Source organism: Heteronotia binoei, chromosome 21, assembly GCF_032191835.1.
Source record: "Heteronotia binoei isolate CCM8104 ecotype False Entrance Well chromosome 21, APGP_CSIRO_Hbin_v1, whole genome shotgun sequence".
Taxonomy (NCBI): Eukaryota; Metazoa; Chordata; class Lepidosauria; order Squamata; family Gekkonidae; genus Heteronotia; species Heteronotia binoei.
This window is the reverse complement of record NC_083243.1, coordinates 87576789-87590988: the sequence shown is the minus strand read 5'-3', so window position 1 is coordinate 87590988 and position 14200 is coordinate 87576789. Positions and strand designations below refer to the sequence as shown.

General features: G+C 42.8%; 1 protein-coding gene across 4 annotated transcripts in view; it reads right to left on the bottom strand.

Moving 5' to 3' along the window:
- SLC8A3 (solute carrier family 8 member A3) overlaps nt 1-14200 on the bottom strand; it is a 314593-nt gene that overhangs the window by 36388 nt on the left and 264005 nt on the right. For all 4 annotated transcript variants that reach the window (XM_060262073.1, XM_060262075.1, XM_060262074.1 and 1 more), the window contains one exon: nt 13804-13821. In XM_060262073.1, the coding sequence (XP_060118056.1) occupies nt 13804-13821 (18 nt within the window). The remainder of the gene's footprint in view (nt 1-13803; nt 13822-14200) is intronic.

The following is a 14200-nucleotide window of genomic DNA, read 5'->3' as shown; positions in this document are numbered from 1 at the left end:
TTTCAAATGTGGTCCCAGATGGATAGCCCTGTTAGATGGTTACAGGAAAAATAAACAGGACTCTTGTGAAACATTAGGGACTAACACAACTTTATCTTTGCATAAACTTTCATAGGCTAGAGCCCATTTTTTCAGGTACAAGTGGATCTTCACTAAGCCATTTTATGTAGATATATGAACAAGTCATCAGGATCAATGGGCCACAACATGCAGTAAGCACAAGGTGAAATAAAAGTATATAACATTTACCAATAATCTTACCAATAATCTAATCAATAAACAATTATTCTGATATCATAATCAAAGAGGGGCAGTTGTGATCATGGACAAGTCAGACTATCAACAATTTTTCATCTCACAAAGGAATTATCAGAAAGAATTAAAAAAATAATGGAGTTACCCGTATATTTCTGTGAGCTAATCTATATGGATACAAACCAGAAACCTCAACCAGGAACCATACATGCCTGGCAACTTGGGGTCCCCTTGTTTCAGCCATTGACATAATAATTTTAGTGGTGTCTGGACATATGGACTTTATCTTCTGGTGCTATGCCTTAAATACCATTAATTATTTGCATGATACTACAGACTTCCTAAGGAAATGACAATATAATGGCATTCACCCAGAGAATGCCATTTTGGCCACTGTAGATGTTGAGGCTCTAGCATCTCCCACATAGTCAGATTGCAGGGTAATGCCACAGAACACATTGCTACTAAACTTTGTTCTTTCACCTAAATTATTTCAGATTTTGAAAAAAGTTTTACCTTCAGGTTAATGGAATAAAACCATTATATGCAAATATATTTATGGTAACTTCCTCAGCTCCTATCTAGTAAATTTTTTTCTCCCACACTTAAGACCTCTCTTAAGCATTTTTGTTACTTGAACATATGGAAAGGAAATTGTAAAGATTCTACTGGACTTTAGCAACTTTCACTTTAGCCTGGACTAGTCTAAGCAATAATTTTCTAGACACCAATGTGTAACTAAGCAACGGGCACATGGACGCTTCCTTATACCAAAACCCCATCCTATACATATTTACATGCTTCCAGCTACCACTCTAAGCACACCAGAGAGTCCACTGCCTGGCCTGTAGCCAAACAGCATGTTACAACTATATTTACTCCAGTTCCATCTGAATAATACAACTGGTGTTATTGGGATTTTAATACCAGCCCAAGTTTCAAAACTGGGATTTACAAAGAGGTTTCATACTATTTCTCCCGTTGAAAGACTTGAGACTTACAAAGAGGTTTCATACTACCTCTCCCATTGCCTAAAAGAAAGACTTGGGACTTCTTATGCCTTACAGATACATCTCCTGAGAAACCTGTATAAGGGTCAAGAAGCAACTGTCAGAGCAGGATATGGAACAACTGATTGGTTTAGAATAGGAAAAGGATGTATATTGTCACCCTGCTTATTTAATTTATATGCAGAGTAAATCATGTAGAATGCTGGCCTGGATGAAGCACAAGCCAGAATTAAGATTGCTGGGAAAAACATCAACAACCTCAGATATGCAGATGATACCACTCTAATGGCAGAAAGTGAAGAGGACCTAAAAAACCTCTTGCTGAGGTTGAAAGAGGAGAGCACAAAAGTAGGCTTGAAACTCAACATCAAAAAAACTAGGATCATGGCATCCGGCCCCATTAAAAAAAAAAAGGGTAAAGGTAGTCCCCTGTGCAAGCACCAGTTGTTTTTGACTCTGTGGTGACATTGTTTTCACGACGTTTTCACAGCAGACTTTTTACGGGGTTGTTTGCCATTGGCTTCCCCAGTCATCTGAGTCTGCTTGCGGAGAGGGCGGGATATAAATTGAAAGTAATAAATTAATAAATAAATCTACACTTCCACCCCAGCAAGGTGAGTACTCATAATCTGGCCCCATTACACCTTGGCAAATAGAAGGGGAAGACATGGAAGCAGTGACAGACTTCACATTTCTGGGATCCAGGATCACTGCAGATGGTGAGTACAGCCATGAAATTAAAAGACATTCGCTCCTTGGGAGGACAGTTATGGCACACCTAGGCAATATAATAAAAAGTAGAGACATCACCCTGCCAACAAAGGTTCGTATAGTCAAAGCGATGGCATTCTCAGTGGTCAGGCCTCAGATTCAGTGGGAGCTCACAGAAGTGCAGCTCCTGAACCTTTCTGAGAGTTCCAACTCCTCTTTCTGAGAGTTCCACCTCCTTGTCCACTGAATAGTATGTGCAGCTGCATAACAATCCCTGGATGAGCTCCACCACCTATTTTTCTACAAAATGATGCCTGCCAGTGGTAATGTATGGTTGTGAGAGTTGGACCATAAGGAAGGTCGAGCACAGAAGAATAGATGCTTTTGAGCTGTGGTGGTAGAGAAGAATCTTGAGAGTCCCTTGGACTGCAAGAAGATCGAATCAGTCAGTTCGAAGGGAAATCAACCCAGACTGTTCCCTGGAAGGTCAGATGCTAAAGCTGAAGCTCAAATACCTTGGCCACCAAATGAGAAGGGAGCACTCCCTGGAGAAGATCCTGATGCTGGGAAAGCCAGAAGGCAAAAGAAGAAGTGGATGGCAAAAGATGAGATGGCTGGACAGCGTTACTGATATAACCAACACAAATTTGAGCAGACTCCTGAGGATGATGGAAGACAGGAGGCATGACTTGGTCCATGGGATCACAAAGAGTCAGACTCGACTGTGCGACTGAACAACAACAATGCCTTACAGGTATTCACTATCTTAGCAAAATCTGTGACACCCCCACCAAATACAGGTGCTAATCAGTTTAACATAACTAGTGAATAGATTCCACATTAATTTAAATTGTAGTGAACTATTTACATGGATTAGCAGGCAAAATGGGTGATTTTCTCCATACTGAAAAATGGATTTTAAAGGTCTACAGGGGCATGGAAAAAGCACTTCATCTGAATTGTAATCCTGGCTACTCTGTTGCCTAACCTCGTTGTCCTCATTTTTCCTCTCTTGGACCATGATCTGTGGACTCCTGGCCATACAATTTAATGGAGACCTTTAACACCCTACCCCTAGCTGGTTTTGCGTGAGGCATGGCCCAGCACTGAATAAACTGCAACCCACCCAAGGTGGTTCCACAGAGTGTTTGATCTGGAATTATGATTTATTCTCACTTTGCTTACATGCACAAATGCACGAGACAAGCATATTTCAATTCTCTGTTCTTCGTGATGCTTAATGAGTTACTTCCTCTTCATTAATGGTGCCCCACTCGACCCAAATGTATTCCTCATAGGATCCTTGGGGGGGATAGCATGGTCAATTACTGCATTTCTCTTGGCTGCAAACTATATTCATTTTTAAAATATGTCATGATAGCAATATCTTAATTGTCCAATTACAGACATTTTTTAAACAATCACAATTTCTGCAAAGGGAAAAAAGGAGTAATTAAAGCATCTCTCTTCCCTGGGCAAGGTAAAGGATCCATTAGTGCATTGAAGCAGCAGAAGTATCTGGAAAGTAAGTCTGAAGGGGCAACTGCAGGGAAAAACTGGAATTTGTTCAATGGGGCTTCCTTGCACATAAATGTCATCATATACTCTTGTGATTGTGGGTGGGCACCATCAGATTTTAATGACTACAGCACTATATCAAGTTCTATGTGAAGTCCCCATTTCAGTTTCACTAGGTGGAGAAAAGTGTTGTCAAGACACAGACGACTTATGGTGATCCCATAGAGTTTTCAAGGCAAGAGACATTCAGAGGAGGTTTGCCATTGTTTGCTCCTGTGTCACAACCCTAGTATTGCTTGGAGGTCTCCAAATATTAGCCAGGGCCACCCCTGCTTAACTTCTGAGATCTGATGAGATCAGACTAGCCTGTGCTATCCAGGTCAGGTTCAGTTCCACTTGTTCTACACCGTGCTTTTTGTGCTGCTGAAGGATTCCTTTTTATCAATTCCACTTGCATAAAAAGAACCTTTTGGCAATGAAAAAAGCACAATGTAGAACTGACCCACCTCCAAGCCCTGACCTGGATAGCCCAGACTAGCCTGATTTCTTCAGATCTCAGAAGCTAAGCAGGGTCAGCCCTGGCTAATATTTGGATGGGAAACCTCTAAGGAAGACCAAGGTTGCGATGCAGAAGCAGGCAATGGCAAACCACCTCTGAATGTCTCCTGCCCTGAAAACCCCACAGGGTCACTGTAAGTCAGCAGTGACTTGATGGCAGTTTCCACTACAGAACTGACCCCAGTGTTTTTTCTGGAAGGGGAGACATATTTATGTCTCCTATATAGCTATGAAGCTGTTTCCAAGCACCCACAGTCTAGGTGGTGTTGGATAGGACAATTAAAGTGGCACACCATTGTCTCATTCCAGCACTTTTGTGTGCCTTTTAAAGCCTAACAAGAAAGGAGAAATTTCTGTTGGACGCTGTGCAGATTCTCTACTGCATGTACTGAGTTCCAAACCAGAGAAGCACTTATGAGAGGAAGCAATACTCCAGAGCCCTTTGAAAGAGTTTTTCATGGCACATATGTAAAGGGAAGGGGGCTGTAGTAATGTTTAGGCAGCTCATTGCATTATTCATTGGATATCTGATACCATTTGGAGTGTGTTGCTCTTAACCTTGCAATCCACATTCATTACATTGTGTGTTGTTTGTATTATACTGTCCTTATTTGCATTGTTTTTCACTGTGTAATCTACCTTGAGTTTCAGTGAGAAAGACAGGTGATAAATGAAGTCAGTAAATAGATGTTTTTGGCTGACTTATCCTAAGCTATTTCTCTTCTCCTTGTTTGCTAAAATATTTAAATGTGACATAAACAGGATGCAAATAGTTATACTTTCTTCCAGCCACCTGCATTCAGGAAGATTTACAAACAAATATATGTACACATTTTCATGAAGAAATGGGAATGGGACGACACAATGAGGAGATAAACAACTGTGGACCATGAACAGCACATTGAAAACAAAGTGCAGTTCCAAGCACTCTTTAAAGATGAGAGTAGAGGTAGAAAGAAGAATCTCTGCAGAGGGGGGAGTTCTACAGGCTCTACTTTTATCAAGATACAACTGCCTAGGAGCTTAAAGTGGCAGGAGCCCCGAGCAGCAAGTAGCATTCAAAAGTGGAAAGGCCGGAGATTCTTTAATTTGATGGGTCAAATCTGTCAAGGTGAATGCTGCCAAACGGCTGCTTAATTATTAACCAGCACTGATTTGTTTGCATCAGCTTCAGCACTTGGCTTTCAACATGGATTGCACCCTCGACTCCCAGCTGTCAACTCCAATTAGTCCTGATAAGGTCTGGAGATGCCAGGCTGGAAAATGAACCTGCCACTTCTTCCTAAGTGCCCATCTCTGCTTTCCAGATATGGTAGAGGCAAAGATTCATTCTAAACCTAAGGAGGTGTTAATGAGTAGACAGGAGATAAGTCACTCTCTGTTTTGACAAGGAACAATGGACGATGCATTCCTAGAGAGAAAGAGGAAACTCCTGTATTGTAACAGACACATGAAATGTGGACAGCACAACTCAGAACTGAATGAAAGTAGTTCACTGCTTTAAAAAATCTTGAAATTGATTTGAGAATACAGGAAGCTGAAAGGTCCACAGTGTCCTGTTCAGATAGACAGACAGCTGTCCTGAGGTTACTTCCTATGCCAACTACTATGCAGGGGATGTATGATCCCCAGGCTATATGGTCTGATCGGTACATGCAACACAGAGCGATATAATAAAAGCCTGAAGTGGAAAGAACAGACTGTGCAAATTCAGGTTGCGGGTGGAGAATGGTGGGGGTTTTTTTGGTGCCTCTAATATTAAAATAAACATCTGACAAAAACCTTAAACTAGCACAGCAAGAGTAAAGGATCAAGCCCAGCCTGGTAAACTGATGTGCTGATGTTCTACTTGCATGGTGATTTTTAAAGCATTGTGTCACATTCACTTAGCTCAATCTTTTATGAAATTACCTAATTCCTTCATCCTAGTTATATTTGGGAAGGATTGATCTGATTACAATGCACTTACTTGGGAGTCTGGGGTGGTGTTTAAGGAACCTCAGACACAGAAAATGAAGGACTGAATGCTCTGCTCAATGACTCATGACACCTGTTTTATGCAGGGTAAGTTTTTGTGCGCAGGCACAAGAAAGCTTACCTTGAATAAAAACCTTGTTGGTCTTAAAGTTGCCTTTAGGTTCTAACTTTGTTCTATTGCTTCAGAGCAACATGGCTACTCACTTGGATCTATCAATATTGAGAGTAGTTACAGTAGAGTACAGTAACATTTCTCTTAATTCCAAACTGCACTCAGTAGCCAAGAGCACAAACAGTCCTAGTTCCCAACACTAGGGGGAAGCCACACTGGCATGAGTGCAAAATGTGGAAGATTGTGCCTGAGTCAATGGCAGGAGATGGTTTCTTGCCCAAACACTGGGCAACTGCACCTTTAAGGCTGGCAGAAGATCTTCCATCTTGAAGCCTTGTATGCACCTAGCAAGTCTTGCTTTCATCATGCAGAACAAGAAAGGCTTAGAGAGTTCTTATGTTGTTCAAGCATGCCTTCCACAATGGTTGATGAAATAAAACCAAACCTGATTTTCCCAACAAGATTAGGCTGAGAATGTAGACGTCAGGAAAAGGCACATCTTAAGGCTTACTTAAAAAAAGAAAAGAAGGAAAGCTGGAAGTTCAGAGAACATGCTACATCTATTGATACAACAGCATGTCTATATTGGTCTGAGGTGACTGTGGAGACCAGTGGGGAGGGATGACCGGCCTGGGGATTCCAGTACTCCTGGGGAGGGGAAGATATGACGGTCAGAACAGACATAAATGTAATGAAAGGTGGCTGAGACGTGTGGGTGCTTGGCCCCCTTTCAGTCTGTGTCCCATCCCAATGGTGACAGGGGGCGGGGCCAGGTTGAATTACTCGCCTCCGTCACTGGTGTTATGCAATGCCAGGTCCATAAACAATAAGACCTCAGTCCTTTGGGAGTTCCTGAGTGAACAGGATATGGACCTGGCATGCGTGACTGAGACCTGGGTACGTGACGGGGAGACGGTAGCCCTCTCCCAAGTGCCCCCCCCCAGGATACTCAGTCTTTCACCAGCCACGGATTAGCGGGCGGGGGGGGGGGAGGAGTGGCACTATTCATACAGGAGACTTACTGCTTCTGGGCTCTCCTGGCTCCAGAGATCAACAGCATTGAACGTACGGGTTTGAAGTGGGATGTAGGAGAGGGTTTGGCAATCTGGCTAGTGTATCGATCGTCTAACGCACCAACCAGTGCCTTATCGTCCCTGATGGAGGCCATAACAGGCTGGGCGTTGGAACACCCAAGGCTTTTAATCCTGGGTGATTTCAATGTCCATTCCTATGACGCGAACTCTAATCAGGCAATGGACCTAGTGTCATCCATGGCTATGCTAGGACTCTCTCAATTTGTAACTACACCCACACATCAGGCTGGGCACATGCTGGATTTGATCTTTGCGTCGGGAGTTACAGTGACCCAAATTACTGCTGACGCAGTGCCATGGTCGGACCACTATGTCCTGAAGGCCTGTGTGGATGTACCACCCCAAACCTGTTTAGGCGACGAGCATATTTCAGCTCGCCCGCGGAACCTAATGGACCCAATACGGTTCCAGAGGGAACTGTGGGATCCCTGGCCCCCTGGCGACTCGCTCGATGACATGGTCGAGTTATGGCAAAATTGGCTCACCATGGCCATTGATGAGATCGCTCCTCAGCGCCCTTTGCGCCCCCATTCAAAGATGGCACCATGGTACAACACGAATTTGCAATTGATGAAGCAGAGGCTCAGATGACTAGAGAGGCAGTGGCGGCGGACTCACGATGAAGCAACCAGAACATCTTGTAAAGAGTATATGAGATCCTATGAGATGGCAGTCAAAGTCACAAAGAAAGCTTACTTTGCGGCCAAGATTGCACCCGCGAATTCACGCCCAGCCCAATTGTTTAGTATTATTTGGACTCATAGGGAATCGTAGGGAATTGGAGGTTGGCTGTGAGGCTTTGGCAACATTTTTCGTAGATAAAGTCTCGTTGCTCCTCCGTGACCTCCCTGCCACAATTGAAACAGTATGTGAACTCGAGGCTCTGTGCCTGTTTTCCGGACCAGCTCTAGACAGTTTTACAACACTCGGCTTGGAGGAAATTGACAGAATCCTCACAACCGTACGCCCAACAACATGCGATTTGGACCCTTGCCCATCCTGGCTGATTAAAGCATGCCGGATGGAGCTTCAATATCCTGTGCAGAATATTGTAAATAGATCCCTCTCGGAGGGGCTTTTTCCAAGGCCTCTCAAAGAGACGATAGTCCATCCCCTCTTGAAAAAACCAACATTAGACCCGGCCAAATTGGCACACTATTGGCCGGGCTTGAATTTACCCTTTCTGGGTAAAATTATTGAGAGGGCAGTAGTGCTGCAGTTGCAGAGCTTTCTGGAGGACGCTTCTTTTCTAGACCCACACCAGTCCGGCTTTCGTCTGGGCCATGGGACAGAGACAGTGCTGGCCACCTTGGTGGATGATCTTCAGCGACAACTGGATCGAGGCAGGCACGACAGTTGGTTCCTTTCCTAGAGCACAGTGGCTTAGCAATTGTGATTCATGCAACGGTCACCTCGAGACTAGACTACTGCAATGCCCTCTTCATGGGGCTGCCCATGTCCCGAATCCGGAAACTGCAGCGGGTGCAGAATGCGGCGGCCAGGCTGTTATTGGGTCTCCCCATGCGGGACCACATACAGCCGGGCTGTGGAGATTGCACTGGCTACCAAAAGTATTCCAGATCTGCTACAAGGTGCTGGTTATTAACTTTAAAGCCCTATATGGCCGAGGACCTGCCTACCTTAGGGACCGTCTCTCCCCACATATTCCCCAGAGGGTACTTAGATCAGGATCACAAAATCTATTATCAATCTTCGGGCCAAGGGAGGTGAGATTGAAGGCTACCAGAGAAAGAACCTTCTCAATTGTGGCCCCCCACTGGCGGAACCAACTCCCAGAAGATATCAGAGCCTTGCAGGACCTTGCCCAGTTCTGCAAGGCCTGCAAAACAACATCATTTCGAATGGTCTAAGTCTTCAGCCAAAGTACATAGATGCCCAATACCATTGAATGTATTGCATTAATTTTAGCACCAAAACTGTTGTTTTAAAATTGTATTAATAATCTTTAACTGTTTTAAACTGTTTTAACTATTTAATTGATAATAGATTACTGTAACTGTTTTACTATTTTATTGTTGATGTTGAAATGTTGTTAGCCGCCCTGAGCCCGCCTCGGCGGGGAGGGCAGGATATAAATACGAAAAATAAATAAATAAATAAAATAGTCTAATACTGATTTACAAACAAAAATTGCAAAAGTCCATGTGGCCCAGGGGAAATGGCTGGGGCAGGAAAACTGCAGGAATCCTACATTATGGAAGTCCCATTTCTGCTTCACTTTTCTGCGACCAGTGGGGGAAACCACAAAATCCCATCCCCATGTGGAAGCCACCCAGAACTCTGGAACTCTCTCCCCAAAGAGGCTCATCTGTCCCTTCTCTTGCTGTCTTCTGCCAGCAGGCGAAGACTTTTTTTTGTTTCATTTGGCATTCCCTCAATAATCTCTTCTTCTGGACCTATGTTTTAATTGCTGTTTCTATGTGTGTATTTTAACTCTTGGTCAACTCAGAGCCAGGTCTAAGAAAGTCTACATAATGTAGAACTTTGAAAGGGAGAAAATATGAATTCAGAAGCTAGAGGCAAAGAGACAGTGACAAACTTCAGTGTAATTTTCCACATAGTTTTCCCCAACTCTTTTGAAATGTTTGCATTTTCTAAATCTAACATGACATGGACTAAGTGAAAATGTCACGTCCATTCTCAACTTATTAGTCATGATCTGTCCCGAGTGGCATTCTATGCATGCAGTGGCACATGCATTTTTCATGTTGCTCTGGATCTTGTCTGCCACTGGATTTAGAAGAGTCTGAACTTGAAGCACGTCCTCATGTCCAAGTGATGCCAATGCAGTAGCTCATGTAAAGGGCCCAACAGAAGAAGTTAACTGGAATGGAAGTGTCATTATATAAACCTGGTTAAGTCTAAAGAAGTGGATGCTATTTAGAGCAGATGTAGTGATGGGGAAGTGAGAGGGGGTAATGCTATCTTCCAAGCACCTTTTCTTTCTTAACACAGTCAGAAATGTAGCCTTTTTCCTTATTAACGTAAGAACAACTTTCTAGTGAGCCAAGTGACTGAATTATCTAAATTATCTGAATTATCCTACCTGCCAAAAGCAATCAAATTTGAACATGAGAAAGGGTAGGAATTCTATTATTTTAACACATATTATTTGGTTCCAGAAGACCTGATTAAATTAGCACACTGCTGAATGAGAGCAACAAAATTATAGTGGGAGCAGATGTGACAGCCTTCCAGAAAGTGAAGTGAAGAGCAGAATTCCTACAAGGAGATGACCACTGCCTTTCCTAATTATTCTCAGACTGGATTTTTGTACGCAGGGCACTTCTGGGACATATCAGGACTGAGACACCTTGGGATTCAACTGTGCATTTGCAAGTAATAGTGCACATTCATTTATATTCTCATGGCATTTTATACAGTCTTCTTGTAGTCAAGTATAAATCTCTATAGACAAAAGAATGAGAACATCACCCATAGCTGAAGGGTGATTTGCTGACCAGTTACCTGATTGGTTCCAGTGTGGCTTCATCAGTGTAAGAGGCCTGGTAAGTTCTGGAGGGTACAATTCCCCTGCATGTGGCAGGAACTTTTTCCTTCTGTTCCTGGTGGCTCCTTGTTCACATGGAACAGATCATCTGACACACTTGCCACAATCAGAATCATTTCCATGCTTCTCAATCTAAATCTATTAAATTTATGTTGAACGATGGCCTGCAAATTTGCAGGTGCTATTAGTGCCAAAAAGTGAGATGACCCCCTTTGCCATGTGAAGGCAGCCATTAAAAACAAACAAACCAGTCCCCATGGGCCGGACAGTCACATGCACTGACAGCAAGAGCTGTACAAATCATTTGCTTAAGTATCTTTCCCTGAGGAATTCAGGATATAACCCAAGTTGTAGACATTCATTTCTTTTATCTCAACCTCAGGGATGGTGAGTGAGGGGATTCACTGGCAGGAATCACTGGCTGAATCATTAAACTACTTTTTAAATCAAATCCTGGCTGTCCTCTATCATTTCAGCAACTCAGGCATGCCAAACATGGCTTTATCTGAAATGTCTTCTGTAGCAAAGTCTTTTAGGACAATTTGGTGGAGGTTTATAGGGGCTCTTTCTGACCCAATGGGATAAGTATTTACCATTCTCTGTACAGTTGTATAGTTTCTGAGTACTTCAGACCTAGTTTCAGGAAAGGGAAAGGTGGAGGTTCTAATATACAAATGCCAGCCTGGTTTGCTACACTGGGTGACAGATTCTCAATTTATGAAATATATTTTGCACTACAATTTAAAGGCCAAAAACCAGCACTTGGCAGTCTGAGATTAGAATGGCTAGAGTCTCAGGCACTGAGTGGGAAAGCCGTACAGCAAGCACACAGACAAGCAGGATCAAGCTAAAGCCCATAGTGAGGAAGTAAGAGAGATTGAAAGCAACAGCTGCAATTCCTGTTTTGCAAGAGGCTTGGTTATATCCTGCTCCAGTAACAGAGTTCATTAAAACAAAGCAGGAATCAAGTTGCACCTTTAAGACCAACCAATTTTTATTCAGAATGTAAGCTTTCATGCACTCTCTTAAGCACACTTCATCACATGAGGGGATCAGGTATTGTGAGCTGAAATACAAGCCGCCCTGAGCCATTTTATGGGAAGGGCGGGATATAAGTCATAGAATAAATAAATAAATAAATAAATAAATAAATAAATAAATAAATAAATAAGCAGTCTGGCAAACTAACTGGTCACATGGTCACATAAAACAGTGTGGCTAGGTCATTTGGTCTGGATAGCCATAAAAGGTAATAAAATTCCCTGCCAAATGGTGTTTTTGCAAATCTAGGTGAATCACAAAAGGACATGTATATCCAACTTGTAGTCCACCCAATCAACTTATCAACATCAATCTATACATATTAAACATAATTCTAGTCTGCCATTAGAAAACAAGAATACATAAAATGAAAATAGGTTGAGTATATGTAATGAGATAAATAGCCAATATCCCTTATTTGAGTATGTCAATATAAAACATTACTCTGATACACTATTATAAAAGAGAAATACATTGGAATACTATGGATGTATAGCTATACTCACTGAGAGTGGGTTTAGCATATGTAATGAGATAAAAAACCAATGTCCCTGTTCAGTTTGCCAGACTGCTTGTATTTCAGCTCACAATACCTGATCCCCTCATCTGATGAAGTGTGCTTAAGAGAGTGCACGAAAGCTTACGTTCTGAATAAAACTTGGTTGGTCTTAAAGGTGCCACTTGATTTCTGCTTTGTTCTACTGCTTCAGACCAACACGGCTGCTCACTTGGATCTAGAGTTCATTAAACTGAGGGAACAGATGCACACAAAACAATGCTTTGTCACCCTCAGTACCCACTAGAGTCTAAGCCACAGCTAGAGAGTCCTGAGCCATGTTTCATGGATGGTTAATATACAGTATTTTTTGCACCATAAGACTCACTTTTCCCCCCCAAAAAAGTGGAGGGAAAAGTGTGTGCGTCTTAAGGAGCGAATACTGCAAAAAATTCACACAAATGCCTCTAAATTCACACAAACGGCTCTAAAAACTAGGTGCGTCTTATGCTCAGGTGCGTCTTATGGAGCGAAAAATACGGTAATAATAAAATTTTATTTATACCCCACCCTCCCCGCCGAGGCAGGCTCAGGGCGGCTGCTGAATGCCTGCTGAATTAAGGTTATAATGCCTGCTGAATTAAGGCTCCTACTGAACCCTCATAGGTTAGTCTTGTCAGTCATTAAGGCCAGGCAATAGGATACCTGACCGGGGAGGGGGCTCCTTTGAAGCTCCCTATTCTGTCATGATGATAAAAGCACTGTAGGAGGGGCCAGCTCTAAATGGCATCATTTTACTTTGCCTCAGCACTGTTTGCTGAGATCAGAGATGGAATAGCCTGAATAGGAATATCATTTGAATCTTCTGTACTTGTTCCACAATAGAAGCACCATGTAGAAGTAAAAGGGCTCCTTCTTTTTTAAAAGGCTGGTATTAAAAGCAACAATGCAAGGAAGGTGAAAAAATCCTCCCACTTTCTTGTAACCACATTATCTGGCAAGGAGAAGGAGTATAGGGAAAATTTACTGTTCAGGCAACCCCTTTGCTCTCATCACAAATCTAAGGCTGTCAACTGCACAGGGGGGAAATGTCCTGCCCCTTTAATGTGGAAATGGGCCATTCAAGGTTTTCATGACATGATGCTAAATAACACAATGTGCTTTTTTCAAGATACACTGCCATCCAAATGTCATGTGTCAAATGATTTGTGAAGGGGCTTCTAAATAAATTGTCATTGTAGGTGATGCAACACTTGTGTGGATGATGGTGAAGCACAATCTGCAAGACCTGTACTAATATTACCCTAAGGCCTACAGTTAAAAGAAAAGATAAAATATGGCTGTCAAGACTCTGGGGTTCAGAGACTCAATGAACAGCTTTTGTTGTTAGTAACTGTGTTCAAGTGGTTCCACACAGAAGTCTGGAATAAAATCAAAGCCAGCATGGAGAGAACAGAACAGAGCAAAGCTAAACAAACAAAGCAGAGGGAACTGCTTACCTTGAGTCAAGAGGAGAGCTATACAAAAAAGAAAAGAGAGAACAGAGTTAATGTCTCATGTATGAGAGTTTCAAAGGCCTTTTGTAAATTGTATTTACATGAGCAATGAGCTTGATTGATGTTGCTGTGAATTTCCTATAGCCACATGCTAGATGCAGGTTTGTGAGCATGCCTGGTAGCAACAAGGTGAGAAGCTGGAGAGAACAGGTGTGTATCAAGGGTTCTGGTTTTCTGAGGTTCTCCTCTCCCCAAAGACAGGAGGATGCAACTGGAGGGGCTTGGGCAGGGGTGGGGGAGTCCACTGGGGATAGAAAGGGTGCAACATTGCCACACAGCATTTGGGGAAAGCCAAAGCTGCTGCCCTTGGCAGGAATGTCAGTCATTTTTAACAACTGCT